The sequence below is a fragment of the Genypterus blacodes genome, unplaced genomic scaffold, assembly GCF_046128005.1.
Source record: "Genypterus blacodes isolate CSIRO-AG114 ecotype Tasmania unplaced genomic scaffold, CSIRO-AGI_Gbla_v1 ptg000073l_1, whole genome shotgun sequence".
NCBI lineage: Eukaryota > Metazoa > Chordata > Actinopteri > Ophidiiformes > Ophidiidae > Genypterus > Genypterus blacodes.
In genome coordinates, this window is record NW_027466883.1 from 2,148,966 (window position 1) to 2,165,132 (window position 16,167).

Here is a 16,167-nt window from a genome sequence, read left to right on the forward strand (position 1 = left end):
ATTGTTATTATTGTTTAGGGCATCATTTGGGCTATTCAGTTGGCAGTTTTTGTATTTGTTGTAATAAATATGTGATACGTATTTTCCTCCTTTGAGATGCCTAATGTGTTCACTGTGTGTGTTTTCTGTCCATCCCATCTGCAAATTAAAACAAAACAAACGTTAACCTCAACTGTATGATGATGGATGTGTTTGTGTACTTTGCAATTTATTCAGATTTATTGTCTAGATTTAATTCAATTCAATTGAGAATTCAATTGCATTTTAAATGTGTTAACAGTGTGTCACAGTGAGCCGTTTTACCTTCAGCCAGATATTTTGGCAGGCATGACAGTTTTGAGGCAGATTCTGTAGTTGACAAATTTGTTTATCTGCATGTTTATGTGTTCGTGCATATGTTTTTGTTTGTTAAATATACCTATTTTCAAAAAAAATCTAATCTGAGCCTGATTCTTTTGTAATGATTATAGTTGTTATGTTATTATTATTTCATGTGTACTTACATACACAGACATACATCATGTTTTGACCCAAAAACATGGAATCTCAAATGAATTGAATAGCCTTTTGTTATATTGTTCAAAAAAGTATTGTGTGTTGTGTAAGTGTGGGATTGGAACCAATGAAGACATCTCAATGTAATGGCGTATACAAGTATAAGTTCAGTTGGTATGATTACCTCGATAAATATGTGATGTCATACAGCAAACAAATGAGTCACACTGGTGGTAAATGTGCGCCACAAGACATACAAGGCTTTTGGGGAAGTGGAATAACTGCTTCACTTAAAACACCCACTGCTGTATCTCCTCTGTATAGACCTGGCTCTGACTTGTGCTCAGCTTGGTCACTGTCTTCTCTACAAAGCACAACACAAGCTGGGAATCCCCTGGTGGGTGTATGTTGCATTTCAAAATAAAGGTCATTTTATAGTCATTGTCATTTCACATAAGACAACAACACAGGGAATGAGACAGAAACTCTGTGCAAACAATACTGCAGGTACTTCATAATTAGTTTCCCATTTGTCCTACTGGCCTGATGCACCTGGCCTGGATTCCATTGTATGCATTTGTTTGAGGACCTTTGTGAATGGAAGCTATTAACAAAGCTGTTTGTGTTTGGCATTGTAGGTGCACTCTGTCCTCTCAGTGCTGCAGCAGGAAAACATCAGACTGACCTAGGATCTTTTGGCTCCATGGATGTGAAGCAAGAAAGTTATGTCACTATCTTGCAGAGTAGCGAGTAGGTGTTGAGAAACAACAATATAAAGCAAAGTTAGTTGCTCAACTCAGCACACAAACCCACAATTATCTAAAGACATGCTCAGGCTACGATCTGTTCACTATTTCTAAAACGTATTTAGCAATGCCAACATCCACTTTCAACAACACCCGGAATATCCAAACTAGCTGAGTCATTCTAAAAGCCACAGTAATGCATTTATTTAAACAATAATATCAAATTTTACATGACCAGCATATCTCATAGACATATTATAAAGCCTAAGATAAAAATGAGATTTACTGCATAAAATGATAGCTTACATGTTTTCATTAGCAGTTAGGAAAAGGAACAACCCATATCACACTGTATACATTTGCATATGGACTGGTGTGAAAGGACAAGCCGGTGAAATTGTTTGACTATGTAACATGGTCATACAACACTATTGCTAAAGCATATAGGCAGAACTTTGAATTCAATAAATACTGGAACAAAGCAAAACATGATGTCAAGATGTAAAAAAATTCCAATGAGGCTACTCTTGAGATGCTGGTGACAATGACAGTGTGGAGGTAACTTTAAACTGACACTGTCATTAATTGCAGCAAGGGAAACAACAGCAACAGAGACGCCGGCATGGATGCCTCTTCTTGTACTGCACGGCCTGTCTGATCTGAACGGTGGCTTTGACAACATAGTCCTCAGTAGCGTATACATTTGCTTCTATGTTATCAATCATGAAGCCTTGTTGCTCCACCAGCATGGCCATGTTAGAGAAGAGCTCGTGAATGTCCCTGATGCGACTCTCCAGCTCCACAAGCTCCTTGTGCCGGTTCTCGATCTCTGTGAGAGCGGATCTGGCAGTCCTCCCCTCAACCAGCAGGTTCTCAGAGAACAGATTCCACTTCCCCGTCTCGATCATCTCATCGATCTGCTCTCTGCTCACTTCCTTTCCCATAATCTCTGCTTGTCTTTGGATGCGGGTCTTGCAGTGTTCTCTCTGGACCATCTCCGCCTCGTTAAATTCAGACATGGCCTCATGGAAGGCTCCAGTCAGAGACACGTACTGCGATCGGACCATGCGTACCACAGCCGAGCTGGGCCCGTGTTCTTCCTCCAGCTCCTTGCAAAGCCCGGCCAGTCTCTCCAAACGTGAATAAATGCCCTCCCCTCTGGTCTTGATGTCACGCCCAAGTGCATTGGAGTCTCTTTTGATGCTGCTGATGCGCCTAACAGACGTGAGGAACCTTATGTTCTGCTTTCCGAGACGTTTCACATCCAATTTGAGCAACGCAATCTCCTTCCTCATCACTTGGGCCTGTTTGTAGATGTTGTACATTACATCTTCTCCCTCAAACACAACTGCATGTTGCTCCGGGTCGCCCTCATCCTCTGTTGCGTGCTGCTGTTCAGGCCTCCTGCCCTCCACTGCAGACTTTGAGGCGATGCCATGCAGCTCATTCAGTCTGTCCTTCATCTCTCCTACATACAGTTGGAACAAAGGAGCTTTGTAAACAACTTACACAAGCTGACACGAAACACTGAGAAATGAGGAAACGATGACATAAATCATGAATTAATGATTAACAAGTAGTTCTCAGAGGTAAAAAAACTAATCATGACCTCCAATCCTGACATTATTTATTTATGAATCAAAAAAGGTGTATGAGGAAGTGTGTATCTTCTTCATCTACCACCTTGAACTTAAGTAGAAGCTTGTTCCATTTGAGAGTACACAACTTTTCTTTCTTCTTTCTTTCTTCTTTCGTTCGTTCGTTCGTTCGTTCGTTCGTTCGTTCTTTCTTTCTTTCTTTCTTTCTTTCTTTCTTTCTTTCATTTATTGTCACTCGGTATTGCAGTTGTACTTCCTGAAAACAAACACTTGCGAGAATCTCTTCTTAAGGAAACTTACACTTCTTCCTGTCTCCCTCTTATTTCCAACCGACAACTGCTATTAAATCTCCACCAGTTAAACAACAACAACATCACCGACAACACAAAGCATATTGGTTTTAATGAGCAAAAGCAAACGAGAATTTCAGTGATCAGATCTTATTAGTTAACGATAGACCGCTGATAATCGATAATTGGACATACGTACCTTGCTGTGTTGCCTCCCAGCTGCTCTGCTACATTAAACTCACTTAGGCGGCATAGAGGAGCAACGATACGAAACGCTCATTTCCCCTTTTCTGTCCGCGGTATTGGCCACTAGATTTCATCACACACAGACACAGACACACACACACACACACACACACACGCACACACGCACACACACACCCTCTAAAACGGGCTGTAATAACGCGGAAGATGCCGCCTCTAACACAGGAAGGAGACTGAACTTATCTGTATCATTACCACAGCGCGCATGTGTCACTGTGACGCCCGTTTTAGATTCGTGATGGGCGATCATGTGTTTGTTTCTCTTTTTCAAACCTTCACCACTAAATTACGATCAAACAAAACAGAAACCATCGCGCCTATTGAGCGCTACATGTCGATTGATAAATTCTGAGCTTGAGCATTAGCCTGAGCATCAATGCAAAGGTGCCAATAAGGCTGGATGGGTTTAAAAACTACATTCATCCTTGGCTTGTGATTTTTATAAATCTTAAGTACAGCCATGGATCTAAAATAAACGTTATAAAAAAGGCTCAGAATTTATCAATCAACTCTCATGGAACATCATTTCATTTTCCTGACATTTTTCTGTTAGATGAGGATGATTTTAGAGGGGAAAGGTTTACATCTGGAGTGAATTTGTTGTATTGTTTTGTAAACCAGGACCTTTCTTTGACAAAACTATTTCTAATCCAATGGGTCAGAGGTCACACTTGCTTGAACACTGGACTTTTAGCAGAGCGACTTTTCAAAACATAGGAAGCAGCAACAAAACATCTGCTTGAAGGGCTTGAAGGGTTGTCATCATAGATAGATAGATAGATAGATAGATAGATAGATAGATAGATAGATAGATAGATAGATAGATAGATAGATAGATAGATAGATAGATAGATAGATAGATAGATAGATAGATAGATAGATAGATAGATAGATAGATAGATAGATTCTCACAGTGTATGGAGGGAAACCACCAACTGTCAGGCGCAGTCATGTGGCCAGAGAGCAAGGAAGAGATAGTGGTGAAGAGATAGATGGTTAGTTTGTGTGTAGGAGGAAGCGTGATACAGTCATTTCCAGCGGCCGTGCGTGATTCAGTCGTTTCCATTTTCCATCAGAGGGGGATTTCAGCAGTGCAGACGTCTCATCTGGCTGCAGACGTCACTGTAGATATAAGATCCTACAAATAAGTAACTGACACCTTATACTGGAACGTTCCTTTGTGTTCATTACCATGAGAACCACCATTGAGCAACTCTGGGGGAAAAACTGTAAACAAAGATATACTTTTATAAACTATATGAACTAGAAACAAATCTTGTTGCATTGTTGCACATTTATAGATCCATAACTTGGGAAATACAGCGAAAGTGAGAAATATCAATTTGTCTTCACTTTTACCAGGAGCTTGGAACAAAACATTGGATTTCTTTTTCCTGAGCGTTTACTTTATGCAGAATGGTGAAATACTGACGTTGTCCAGAAGGTGGCAGTGGTACAACAGCACCATTATGCAGGTCGTGAACCTCTCTGTGTAGTTTGACTTAAATAGCAGGTTTGTTGGAATTCTATGCTCTGATAATAAATTGTAATAACTTGTGACAGAAAACAGACAACAAAACTGTATAAGAATGATTTTCCTGTCTTTTTAGATGATTTGTAATTGTTTGACCGTTTGACAGTCAGCTGAACCTACATTAGTTTCATACATTGACCCAAACCAACCTAATAACTCTCTGGCAGCATTTGAAGTGGAAGTTGAGTTGAAATCAGTTTATCTCTTCTCAGTCAGCAGGTTCTAATTTGAGCCCCTGCATCATGTTTTTATCAATAAACTGAGCTGCGTGAGATCTAGGTGTGTTTTTTCCTTTTCCACCTGCATGTGATCAGGGTGGAAGCTAAATTTACATCAGCTGAGGTAAGAACCAGGAAAGAGCTCAATGTGCCAAACTTCTTAAGTACAGAGGCTAAATCTCCGAAAACACGAGAACAAAGCTCTGTGTTCTGCATTTAAATCCAAAAAAAGGGACTTTGTTCCTCTGACCTCCTTCCTTTATGTGTGATCATCAAAGCCCCATTCCTGTTGCAGATGTTCCATTGGTGAATGCAGTGAATGTTGCAGCCCCATCACTGTTACATTAACTGCGTGAGCCGTTCACTCTATACTACTTTCCATCTTTGATTTGATGATTTTAGAGAATGGAAGTCTACAAAATAAATACAATACAATAGAAAATATTTCTATTGTATTCCTGAAAAAGGAAGAAAAAAACTAAAAACTGTCATGCACTTGATTGATCATGTTTCCTATTAGGGATTCAGTCCTTGGCAGAGATATGAAGATTTTTCCTTGTCAAAATTTGCTTTCTTGTCAAGAATTTTTGCACAGTGCAGCTTTTTGTTTGACAAATGAAAGACAAATAGCAAGAAGAAAAAAACTGATTGATTTTGAGGGTTCTTATCACGATTCAGCTCAACCAAAACATACAAAATGAATCAAAATTATACCATTATTGTGATAAAGTTGAATGTAATTCATATCTCGATGTTTAATACAGTAAAATGGAGCAACATGTCCACAAAAAGAGGTGAGAGAGTTTTAGAGACCTGCCTGCTGTGTGTTTTGTATTTCTATATGTGGCCTCATGGCCTCAGGAGTTACTGTAATCAGTGGAGAAAACATCAGCTGTTTCCAGTTACCTCAAGTTGTGACTCTAATTTACTCAATTCATTATCTTTGTAGAAGTCCCAGATAAACACAGCAGTGTCTCAGAGCATATGATCAAATTAACATGAACTCCTGTCATGAGTTTGGAAACATTTCCCAGCTTCACGATTTCTCAAAGGTCTCACTTTCTTCAGCTTAAGTGACATATTGGTTTTATTTGAAGAGAACCTGTTCTCCGTTTAGCCCTGTGGTCAATGAGCACTGGACTGTGGCTCTTAGTTGGTTCAGTTTGGAGGAACATTCAGCTGATAGGTGCATGAAAACTCAATGTTTGTCATTTTTTTATAATAATAATAAATCATAATTAAGCCATTTAGATATATTAGTAATTAGTTATTAGTATAAACAAAATCTAGGCTATGGTGCTGTGAGCTGGAAATATTGTGCATACTTTCATATATTTTAATAATTTATGGTATTACTATTATATTTCTGTCATTTATTTAACTTGCTCTTTAACATTTCTTTGCATCTTCATCTTTGAGAGGAGTATTTTGGTGCTTCCTCATTCTTCTCATGATATTCTGCCCACATGTTCCCGTTTAATCTCCAAATGACATTAAGTCTGTTTTGCTCGGTCAGTTGATTTCCATTTGCATGAAAACTTCACAATCTGTCATTAATCTGGATTTTAAAGTCAACACACTGTCTAACCAGCAAATACACCACATCAAGGAAGGTCAGAGGGGTGTGAGTGTGTTATTTTTTTAATTGCATATTGCTTGGTCCACTGCAAGTCTCTTTCTGTTCATTTAGAATTATATAGCATGGCATTTTTCATTTTTTTTTTATAAATTCCAAACAAACTTTTCCTCATTGCTTTGCACTGGTTTATACTGTATTTCGAAATTCCATTTTAAAGTAATTTTTCTTCTTTATAAACTTCAATAAACCCGTCACTGTCTTATTTAAGATTTTATATTCCACTCAGGTGCTCTAATACCTTCTTGTTAGATGTTCCAGTTGTTTTCCGACAAGCAAAGTGGTGAGGTTATTATTTTTATAGACCAAAACAGTGGCATTAATATCAATTTTAAGGCAGATTTTGAGGACTTTTGCATGGCTCTCACGTGTTCTTTTATGGAATTAACCGTTTATTATATACATATATTTTTAAATTATTATTATAGAATTAGCTGATGTTTACGATTCAGTAATAAGAAGGTGAAAAAAGCTGCAATATATATAATAAATCATAAATAAAGTGTGTGCGTGTGTGCGCGCGTGAGTATGTGTGCGTGCGTGCGTGTGATGCAGTGAGAGGCGTGCCGGCCCAGTGCTCATAGGCTTCATGTGATCCTGCAGGGAGGGTGTTTGCTCAAAAGTGTTCCCGGCGTCCAGGCTGCACCATTTGAGCCCTGAACCGCGCCGGGCCGCAGTCCCGGAGCTTCACCGCTGCTGCCGCCCACATTTTGGATATTTGAAGCGGGCAGAGAGTTGCTGCAGCCCCCGGTGATGGGACACAGCCAGTCTGCGCCAAAGAGCGATGCAGCGGAGGAGGAAGAGGAGGAGGAAGGTGCTCACACCGAGCAGGTTACTGAAGATAAGGTTATTATTTTAAGTAACTCTGATTCGGATGATGCAGAAAGTTTACACACGAATGAATTCTCATCTTGAGGATTTAAAAAAATGATGCTTCATATTAATCTACTGCTCTGTGAATCAGCCTGTGTTTTTGCTGGTGGTGGTGGTGTTGTTGTTGTTGTTGAAGTGTCAGCTCAGTGAGGAAACTGTGTGCCAACATACGCATTAACCAGCATATTTAATTGAGTCATGGTCCCATTTGAGTGATTGACATGGAGCACATCCAAAGCAGTGCATAGTAAGGATGTTGCACCAGAGAGCAGAGATGTATCCATTTCTTCCTGAAGAGTTCAGGTTGCAGGTGCAGCGTTGAAACATCAGTGAAGCTGTTGCGAATGTGTTTACGATAGCAGAGTTGTGTTAATTGTCTACATGTCCTCTGTGTGTGTTGTTTATGCTGCTGTGGTTTGTATTGGGCTGGAAAAGGAAACAGCACAGAGGAATAATGACCTTTCAGGCTTTGTGGAACCTTAAAGCCCAAGGGAGTGATGGAGTTTCTACTTTGCCGCACTCAGCGCAGGACAACATTGATTATTTGTGTACAACGCGATCACTTTGCCTTTCTGAGCAGGAAGTCAATTAGACAGTAACGCATCATCTGAGAGTGAAGAGGAGAGCCGTTACTCTGTCAGGAGTTGTTGTTGTTATGTCATAGATTCAGTGATACCACCTGAATGTTGTAACTTTGAAGTGATTGTGTTGTGACTTCAAAGATGTTAATTTCCAAATGATTAGCTATGAAAGTAAAACCCAAGATTGATGAAAATGAAATTGGTTGTATTATATAAACTTCAGCTGATCTGTATAATATATATTTGTCTAAATATGACATCTAGATTATGATGACACTGAACCTTTTTGCTAAAGATGAACGCTTGTTGATTCAGTGTTGATTCTGCACTGGTGGAGGCTGCTCAGTCTCACTTTCCCAGACTGTCCCATCTAATGTGGTTCAAGGATTTGAGGTTAAAAGGTTTAATCAGGAATTGGATTATGGAGTCTGTTTAACCAAAACAGGTTATTAAGCCCTCTGTTAATGATTCAAACTGAAGAATGTATTTCTTTGTTTGCTTTCACACAAGAACACACTCACAGTGGACTTACCGGGATCTCACGACAACAAATTCATATATATGCACCACTGAACGACTGTATATTCATTTGGTTTCTATTTTTTGGGCTTCTATAAGCAAAAGCTGTTATTCTTTTGAAACAAAGAGCAAAGGAACACTGTGCATATATGATCTATGCTTTGTTTCAGACTGCCAGCAGTATTGCAGTTCTCTCTGGGATGAGTGATAAAGTAGATGGCGCTATAGCAGAAGTTAATGGTCACTGTGAGGATCAGGTTGCGACAGAAGGTGAGTAATAATGTGTGTAATATTAAAAGTTTGCATAATTTCAGCATGGAATTAATCGATTCATTTGGGATTTAAAGGGGATTTATTATTTGATTTGTTTTGTGATTTAGCTGTTGCTATTCCCGATGAAGAAGACGCTACGAAAACAGAACAGAAAGATATTACGGAATCAGAAAACGGAAAACCATTTCAAGAGGAGATACCGCCAGTGGAAAAAGTGGACATAAATGAGAGCGGATCCCCTGATCCTAAAGAAGAAGTGTCTCCAGACAATACTGAGGTGGACGCAAAGCAGAATGACATCAACGAAAGCTTCAGGAGATTTTTCAGTAGCATCGGTTTGAAACTGACGGTGAAGAAAGGAGGAGAAAACGCACAAGACACGCTTTTTGAGACCAGTGGGCAAACAAAAAACAGAGCAGATGATGTTGAAGACACGACTGATGAAACCAAGCGTGAAAATGATGAACTAAATACTGAGGTGCACCCAGCGCAGGAGATTTGCGATAATGACTCAACTACTTGTCCCACACTGACAGACAATACTCCCGAGGAGATTCCGGAAAATGTAGTGGGAACAAACGTTAAAACAACAGAGGCCAGCCAGGAAGTTGCATCTGAAAACACGAGTGCGCTAACAACTTCAAAAAGAGGAGAAGATGATGCCACACCTGAGGAAGAACCAGAGGCCACATCGCCACCCGGTCGTGATGAAGAAGTGGTCGTATCGCCCATTAAAAAGTTTTTTTCAACTGGAATCTTCTCTGGGTTACGCAAGAAAAAGAAGTCAGCAAGTGATGACAATATTGAGAAAGAACTGGTAGACATGGGTAAACATGAAACTGTCACAAGCAGAGAAGAAACTGTACAAGAGCCACAAGTGGGTGAAGAGGAGATAAGTCCAGGTGATGAGGCGGTTCCAGCCGAGATGGAACACAGACAGAATGAAGTTAAAGAGGAGAAACTAACTTCAACTTCAACATCAGCTCAGACAACTGACACTCCTGAAATGAAAGACAGGGAACCATCAATCATTATTACTACTGAGGCTGAAATTCTGAGTTCTCAAGAGAAGATCAAAGTTCAAGGCAGTCCCCTAAAAAGGTTGCTGTCAGGATCCAGTTTGAAGAAATTATCCAAAAAACAGAGAGGCAGGAGATCAAGTGAGTCGAGGCTTTCTGACTCTGGGGAACACGTTTCGGATCAGCTGCTATCATCCGCCGAATCAGCTGGGAATCACAGAGAGGAAAGTCCTGCGCAACCACCTGCTGAGGCCGTAGAAGTGGAGGAAGGTACCTGGGCCTCCTTCAAAAAACTTGTGACTCCCAAAAAGCGTATGAAGAGGCCCTCCCTGACAGGCGAAGACGCAGGTTCGCCCGCAGAAGAACCCAAAACAAGTGAAGGAGAGCAGGGGTCAGATCACAGCTCAGAGGAGGTCAGAAAACGAAAAGATTCATCAGTTTCCTGGGAAGCAGTTTTATGTGGATCTGGAAGGAGAAGGGGCAGAAAAACATCAGATTCTGAGGATGAACTGGCCCACGGAGAGAAAGACGATAACAAGAGAGACGGTGAAACCAGACAAGGAACAGAGTCACCACGTGAAATTTCTAACGGCGCCTCTTCCCCCAGACAAGCAGAAAGTCCTTCAGAGGGTGACGGAGGGTCAACATGGAAATCACTGAAGAGGCTAGTCACCCCAAAACGAAAAGCCAAGGATGAGGAAGAAAGCAAAGATGATAACATACAGTCAGATAGTGACATTACAAAGGATGAATCCAGCTTTTCAATAAAGAAACTCATCCCGAGACGGAAAAAGAGAAAGTCTGCTGAAAAGCAAGACCAAGTATCTTCGGATGAGGCTGACAGGGAGGCAGTTTCAGAAGACGAAGACTCAGACACTCCAGCTGTGGTTCCATTGTCTGAGTTTGAGACAGTTGAGACAGAGGTTCTCACAGAAACACAGGCAATCATAGAAAGTCATTCAGAAGAAGAAGATGCCCTTGTACATGTGCCTGAACCACTTCTACCCGTTGAAAACCTACAAGCTGAAGCAAAGAAGGTCCCAGACGATGCTAAGGTTTTAGAAGAACACCAAACAACTATAATCACCGCTTCAAATGAAGAATTGGAGGACCTTACTGAGTCAAGCAAGCATCAACAACTCAGTGACATTCCAGAAGAGGGTGTAATTGAAGACACCATGGCCACTCCAGGTTCGGTCACTGAGGAGGTAGCTAGAGATGACACCATAGCAGAGGATCTGATAGAGATAACATCTGAGGCCATTACTGCACTGGAGCCTGTAGATATCACTCTGACAGATGAAACGGAGATGATCTCCGCAGTTTCCCAGTTAACAGAATCTTCAAAAACATCTGGCGACACTACGCCAGTCCCAGCAGAGTACGATATGCAGGCAACAGACGTCCTCCTGCATCAGGTGGTCGAAACTATCGCCGTAACTCCAACGGCAGTCTCGCTCTGTTTAAATGACCAGAGCCCGGAGAGACTAGTTAGTTCCGTCTCTCCTCAAATACTTCAAACCAATTTAAAAGATGAGGCAACTGTTCTGGAACGGCACATGCAATCAGATGCAACTTGCATCAAGACATGCCTAACTGCTGAGGAACTGGATGCAGTAAATGAACTTGCACCAATGGCCCAAACAGAGAGTAAGACTGAAGTTGAGGAAGTTGTATTGGCTGTTACAACTGACGCCATTGTCACTGCTGATATCACTGTAGATGAAGTACGACAGGCTGATGTTTCACAGGCACAACAAAGTATGAAAAAATGTGACAGCACTAATGAAAGGCAACCCCTAGTGGAATGCTTACCTGAAGAAAATGAGGCTATTTCTACAGAGCAAATGTCTGAAAGTGAGACAATTGGTACAAGTGAAGTTTCTGTAGTTGAGTCAAATGAAGATGAGACGCTGAGGCCTGGAAGTGAATCTCAAGATGCAGACTCAACTGTGGCAGGAATTGATGAAACTGAGAATGAAAACGTTGAACAGGAAATACAGCCTGAGTTAGAGAAAGAAGATCATGTTACCAGTCAAGCTCATGCTGACGATCACTACCAAGTACATGGTGTGGCAGATGAGCTGCAAACAACCACGAGTGAAAAAGCAGCCATATTAAATTCACAACAGATTAGTGCTGATGTAGATGTTGTGGAAACACAAAACGGGCCACAAGAATCTATGCATGGGCAAGCAGTCATGGCAAGTGCTGAGGAAGTTGAGAAAGACATTTCCAAAGCAGAAACTGATGACATCATCGCTTCAGTTATTGATAATACCGTGGAAGAATTCGATCAGACTGCAGAGTCAAAAGAGGACAAGATAAAAGAGAACACCACTGATGAAGACCCACAAGAGGACCAGGTTGAAGCTGAAGACAAGATTCCTGAAGTTGTAGATGACTTACAAAAATTGACAGCTGTTCACATATCTGCAGTACACGAGGAGCTAAGTAGTCTTCAAGACCTAGAGAAGAACGTGACGGACATTCCAGAACCCTGTACAGATCGAGCATCTTCCTCAGTTGCAGATGAACCCATACATGAAGTGCATCTCACAGAAGTCTGCGCTGAGGGAGAAAAGGAAGGTGAACTTCCAGTTACCGAGGCTACGGTTGCTACAGCGCAGCATGCCCAAGTGGCTGAAGTAACCTTATGTGGTCTAAAAGAAGTTGTCGCTGCAATGGCCGACACTGCACTAGAACAAACACCAGAAATGACAGAACCTAGGATAGAAACGGCGACAAATGAGGTAGAGGTTAAGGAAACAATGGAGACTGTAACACCAATTATGGAAATGACTGAAACAACTGAGACAGCAGAAGGCAGCATGGTTGCAGTGATGCTTGTGCCAACAGTAAAGGTGGAAGATAATCACAGAATTCAAGTGCAGGTGGTTGATGTTGATATAAAATCAGCTGAGGTAGTTGTTGACACAGTACTTGAGGTGGGAGTAAAACAAGCCAAAGAAATCATATATGATTGCCATGGTGTGGACATGGATGTAATGAATCTCCCCCCCACTTTTGAGAATGAAAAGGAAGTAACAACGAGTGGTGCAAAAGATGACATAGCAGCGATACCTGAAACTGAAATAGATAAAGTATCAGAAATGGCCGAACCTCTGGTAGAGGCAGTGGCGTATGGTTTGGAATTCAAGGAAGCAGCTGAGACTGTGAAACCACTTATGAAAATGACAAATACGGAGGAGACAGCAGAAAGTGGAGACGCGGTTGTGATGAAGCACGTGCCTTCTGTTCAGTTTGAGGACTGTCACAGAATCCAAGTGCAGGTTGTTGATGTTGGTATAAAATCTGCTGAGGTGGCTCTTGATACAGTGCTTGAGGTGGGACTAACCCAAGCTGAACAGATCATAGATGTTTGTCACAAAATGGATAACACTGTAGAAAATCTCTTTGCGACTTTGGAGACTGAAGAGGAAGTGATCAGTGAGGGGAGTAAAGTCACCATTCAAGACGTTATTCAACAGGTAAAGGAAAGCTTACCAGAGATGTTACCAGATTCTGAAGCTATTCAATCGAGTGTTCAGGATGAATTAGTCAACCAAGAACAAGAAATTATAAAACCGCCAATTTCTGAAACACAAGAGAGTAAGAAGGCTGAAAGTGAATTTGCTGTAGAGGAGCATCAGGAAGTGACAGAGGATGCTACTGGAACATTTGGGGAAAGACAAGTTGAAGATCTTGTAATCAGTAGTGATAATGACGCAATCTTAGCCGAGCAAGAAGAGTCTCAAGATCATCCTGAGAAATTCAATATTCCACTGAGTTCAGAAATCCATGACAAAGAGAATTTGGTGGAAACTGAAGCTGAACTGACCGAGTCAAAAGACGGTGTTACAACAGAAGAGGTACCTATGAAGAAAATGAATGACAATGACATTGTGGAAGCACAACAGCCACAAAATCTCCCAAGCCAGATGGCCACACCAGATAACACTGGAATAGTGGTGCCCCCAAACACTGGATTAATCTCATCCATGGGTAACGTGGAATCTCCTTCAAGTCTTTCTTTAGAATTCAAGCTTAATATACAGTTTGGGCATGCAAAGGCTCCAGTTCCCTCATCGCCTTATCAAGTTCAGGTACCTGGACCAGTGGAACCTGAACAGAAAGCAAGTGCAACACAAAGAACAGAGGTCCAGAAACAGACTGAGCTAACTGAGGCTGCTGTCCGGGTCACACAAACCACAGAACCAGAGATCGAGCATGATGCACAAGAGAGAGCTGTGACCATGAGTTCTCCAGTCCTGCTGGAAGTTGGCATCCAAGCAGTGGAGGCAGTAGAACCTGCAGAACAAATTGAGACTGAAGAAAAAGCGACCCCGAGCACCGAGGCAACAGAAGCGAGACATGTGGTCCTGAGTCACACAGAACTCCTCACAGAAACCAAAGCAGCAGAACCAGTTAAAAAAACGGAGGAGGAACTTGAGCAGGATGTCTGGATCGATGCTGAGGAAAATATCAACACTAAAGAGGGGAAGGAGACTGTGGAGCATCTAAATAATCACACAGAAAGTGCAATATGTGACCATGAGTGGATAACTGCAGAAAGTGCCCATACTCAAGAAGAAAAGACTGAAGGAGATGATTTTGCTGTTGCACCTGAGCATCCTGAAACTGCAGCTGCAAGCAACACAAACATATAATGGGATTAAATCCATCCGTCATTAACTGGTAAGTAACATTTTTGGAGATCAGACCATTGATTAATTAATAATTAAAGGAAACGTTGTTTTTACACAGTGCATCTGAATCCCATAGGTGCAGAACCTGTACTTAGAGGGTGCCTTATCAAAACAGTTTTCACTCTGCTCTGGCAAAAGCAAAAGTACTAAATGGAAATATCAAAAGAATATGTTTTAGAGATGGAGAAGTCAAGATTAACATAAACATTGAAGGAATTTTTTTATATCCAATTTTTCAAATTCTGCAGAATGTTTGCATATATTAACACCCTTTTATATTTTATCCTCTCTAGGTTGGACAATCAGAGGCCATTCAACCTTTAAAAGTGTCAAAAGAGAGAAGCGTACCTACAACAGAGGAAAAACGGCCTTTGCCATTTTGATCATCTGAAATATTTTCATTAAAAGTAGATTTGATTTGCACACTTATTTTCTTCATATTAGTTTCAATTTTAAAACTGGGATTCATGCGGGGATCTAGTAGTTGTGAGGACCAGAGCATCTACTGTGCTCAGCCTCTGTCAATACATTTAATCACTGTTTATTTGTAGCAGTATTCTGATCAATAATGAAACATTATTCATATAATTCAATCATATCACTGAATGTACTACACCAGACTACTTTCACAGACCATTTTCCTTTAAAACGATCTGTCTCTGTTTGTGAATGTAATGTATAAACTAGTATTAATGACTTTTGACACTGGTTTTGTTGCCTGTTCCGTCGTTTTTATGGCAATTTTTATGGCAACATAATTGATATCAACCTACTCGTGTGTGTTGTATTATTTCACCCACTATTCATTAACCCAACTGTGTTAATGTTAAAATGTGTTTAATCATCCCACGTTAATACATCTTTTTATTCCTATGGGAACTATGCAGCTAAACATTGAGTTAGTGGTGATCAAAGCGAAGCAATATGTTTCATTATTTTGTAAATTATGCGTTTTAATGCCTAGACTGACAGAAATGTGCTTATTTTGATCAAATACAATTTCTACTGTTTAAAATTTTCAGAATAAGAGTATGAGGAAAACATTAGTTAGATTTGCTTGTAATATTAACTTAATATTTTTAAATAACTAAAGATGCAGATATATCATGTTATTTTCATTTATGCAGTATAAAGCCTTAAATATAAATGATCGGCAGTTTTACTTTCTTCTACTCCTTCCTTCTCTGTATATGTATGACTGTGAGCTTCAATGAAGTACAAGAGGAACAATTGAAGTTATGAAAGGTTATTGTTTGCTGCTTATCCTGTTTAGAGTCTAATTTTCAACTGGCATTTGCGGGAAATTTTAGTTAATTGGAAAAAATGTTAACTAATGACTAAATGCAAAATATAAATGTGTTTTTATTATTCAGCAAATATATTTCAAGTGTTTATTAATAAAATACAATTTT

General features: G+C 40.4%; 2 protein-coding genes across 2 annotated transcripts; one reads left to right on the forward strand and one right to left on the reverse strand.

Annotated features, from left to right (window-relative positions):
* Positions 1 to 536: 536 nt before the first annotated feature.
* stx11a (syntaxin 11a) lies at positions 537 to 3,542 on the reverse strand. Its single transcript, XM_076157857.1, has 2 exons — positions 3,329 to 3,542; positions 537 to 2,709 (listed from the first exon to the last, which is right to left on the reverse strand). Exon 2 carries the CDS (start codon positions 2,702 to 2,704, stop codon positions 1,823 to 1,825), a length of 882 nt encoding a protein of 293 aa, XP_076013972.1. The 5' UTR covers positions 2,705 to 2,709; positions 3,329 to 3,542; the 3' UTR covers positions 537 to 1,822.
* Positions 3,543 to 9,793: 6,251 nt separating this feature from the next.
* Positions 9,794 to 16,066, forward strand: akap12a (A kinase (PRKA) anchor protein 12a). Its single transcript, XM_076157306.1, has 2 exons — positions 9,794 to 14,744; positions 15,049 to 16,066. Exon 1 carries the CDS (start codon positions 9,851 to 9,853, stop codon positions 14,714 to 14,716), a length of 4,866 nt encoding a protein of 1,621 aa, XP_076013421.1. The 5' UTR covers positions 9,794 to 9,850; the 3' UTR covers positions 14,717 to 14,744; positions 15,049 to 16,066.
* Positions 16,067 to 16,167: the final 101 nt, after the last annotated feature.

Bases quoted from the DNA above. Each gene is read 5' to 3' on its own strand.
- stx11a (XM_076157857.1), bottom strand. From the start codon at position 2,704: ATGAAGGACAGACTGAATGAGCTGCATGGCATCGCCTCAAAGTCTGCA.
- akap12a (XM_076157306.1), top strand. From the start codon at position 9,851: ATGGGTAAACATGAAACTGTCACAAGCAGAGAAGAAACTGTACAAGAG.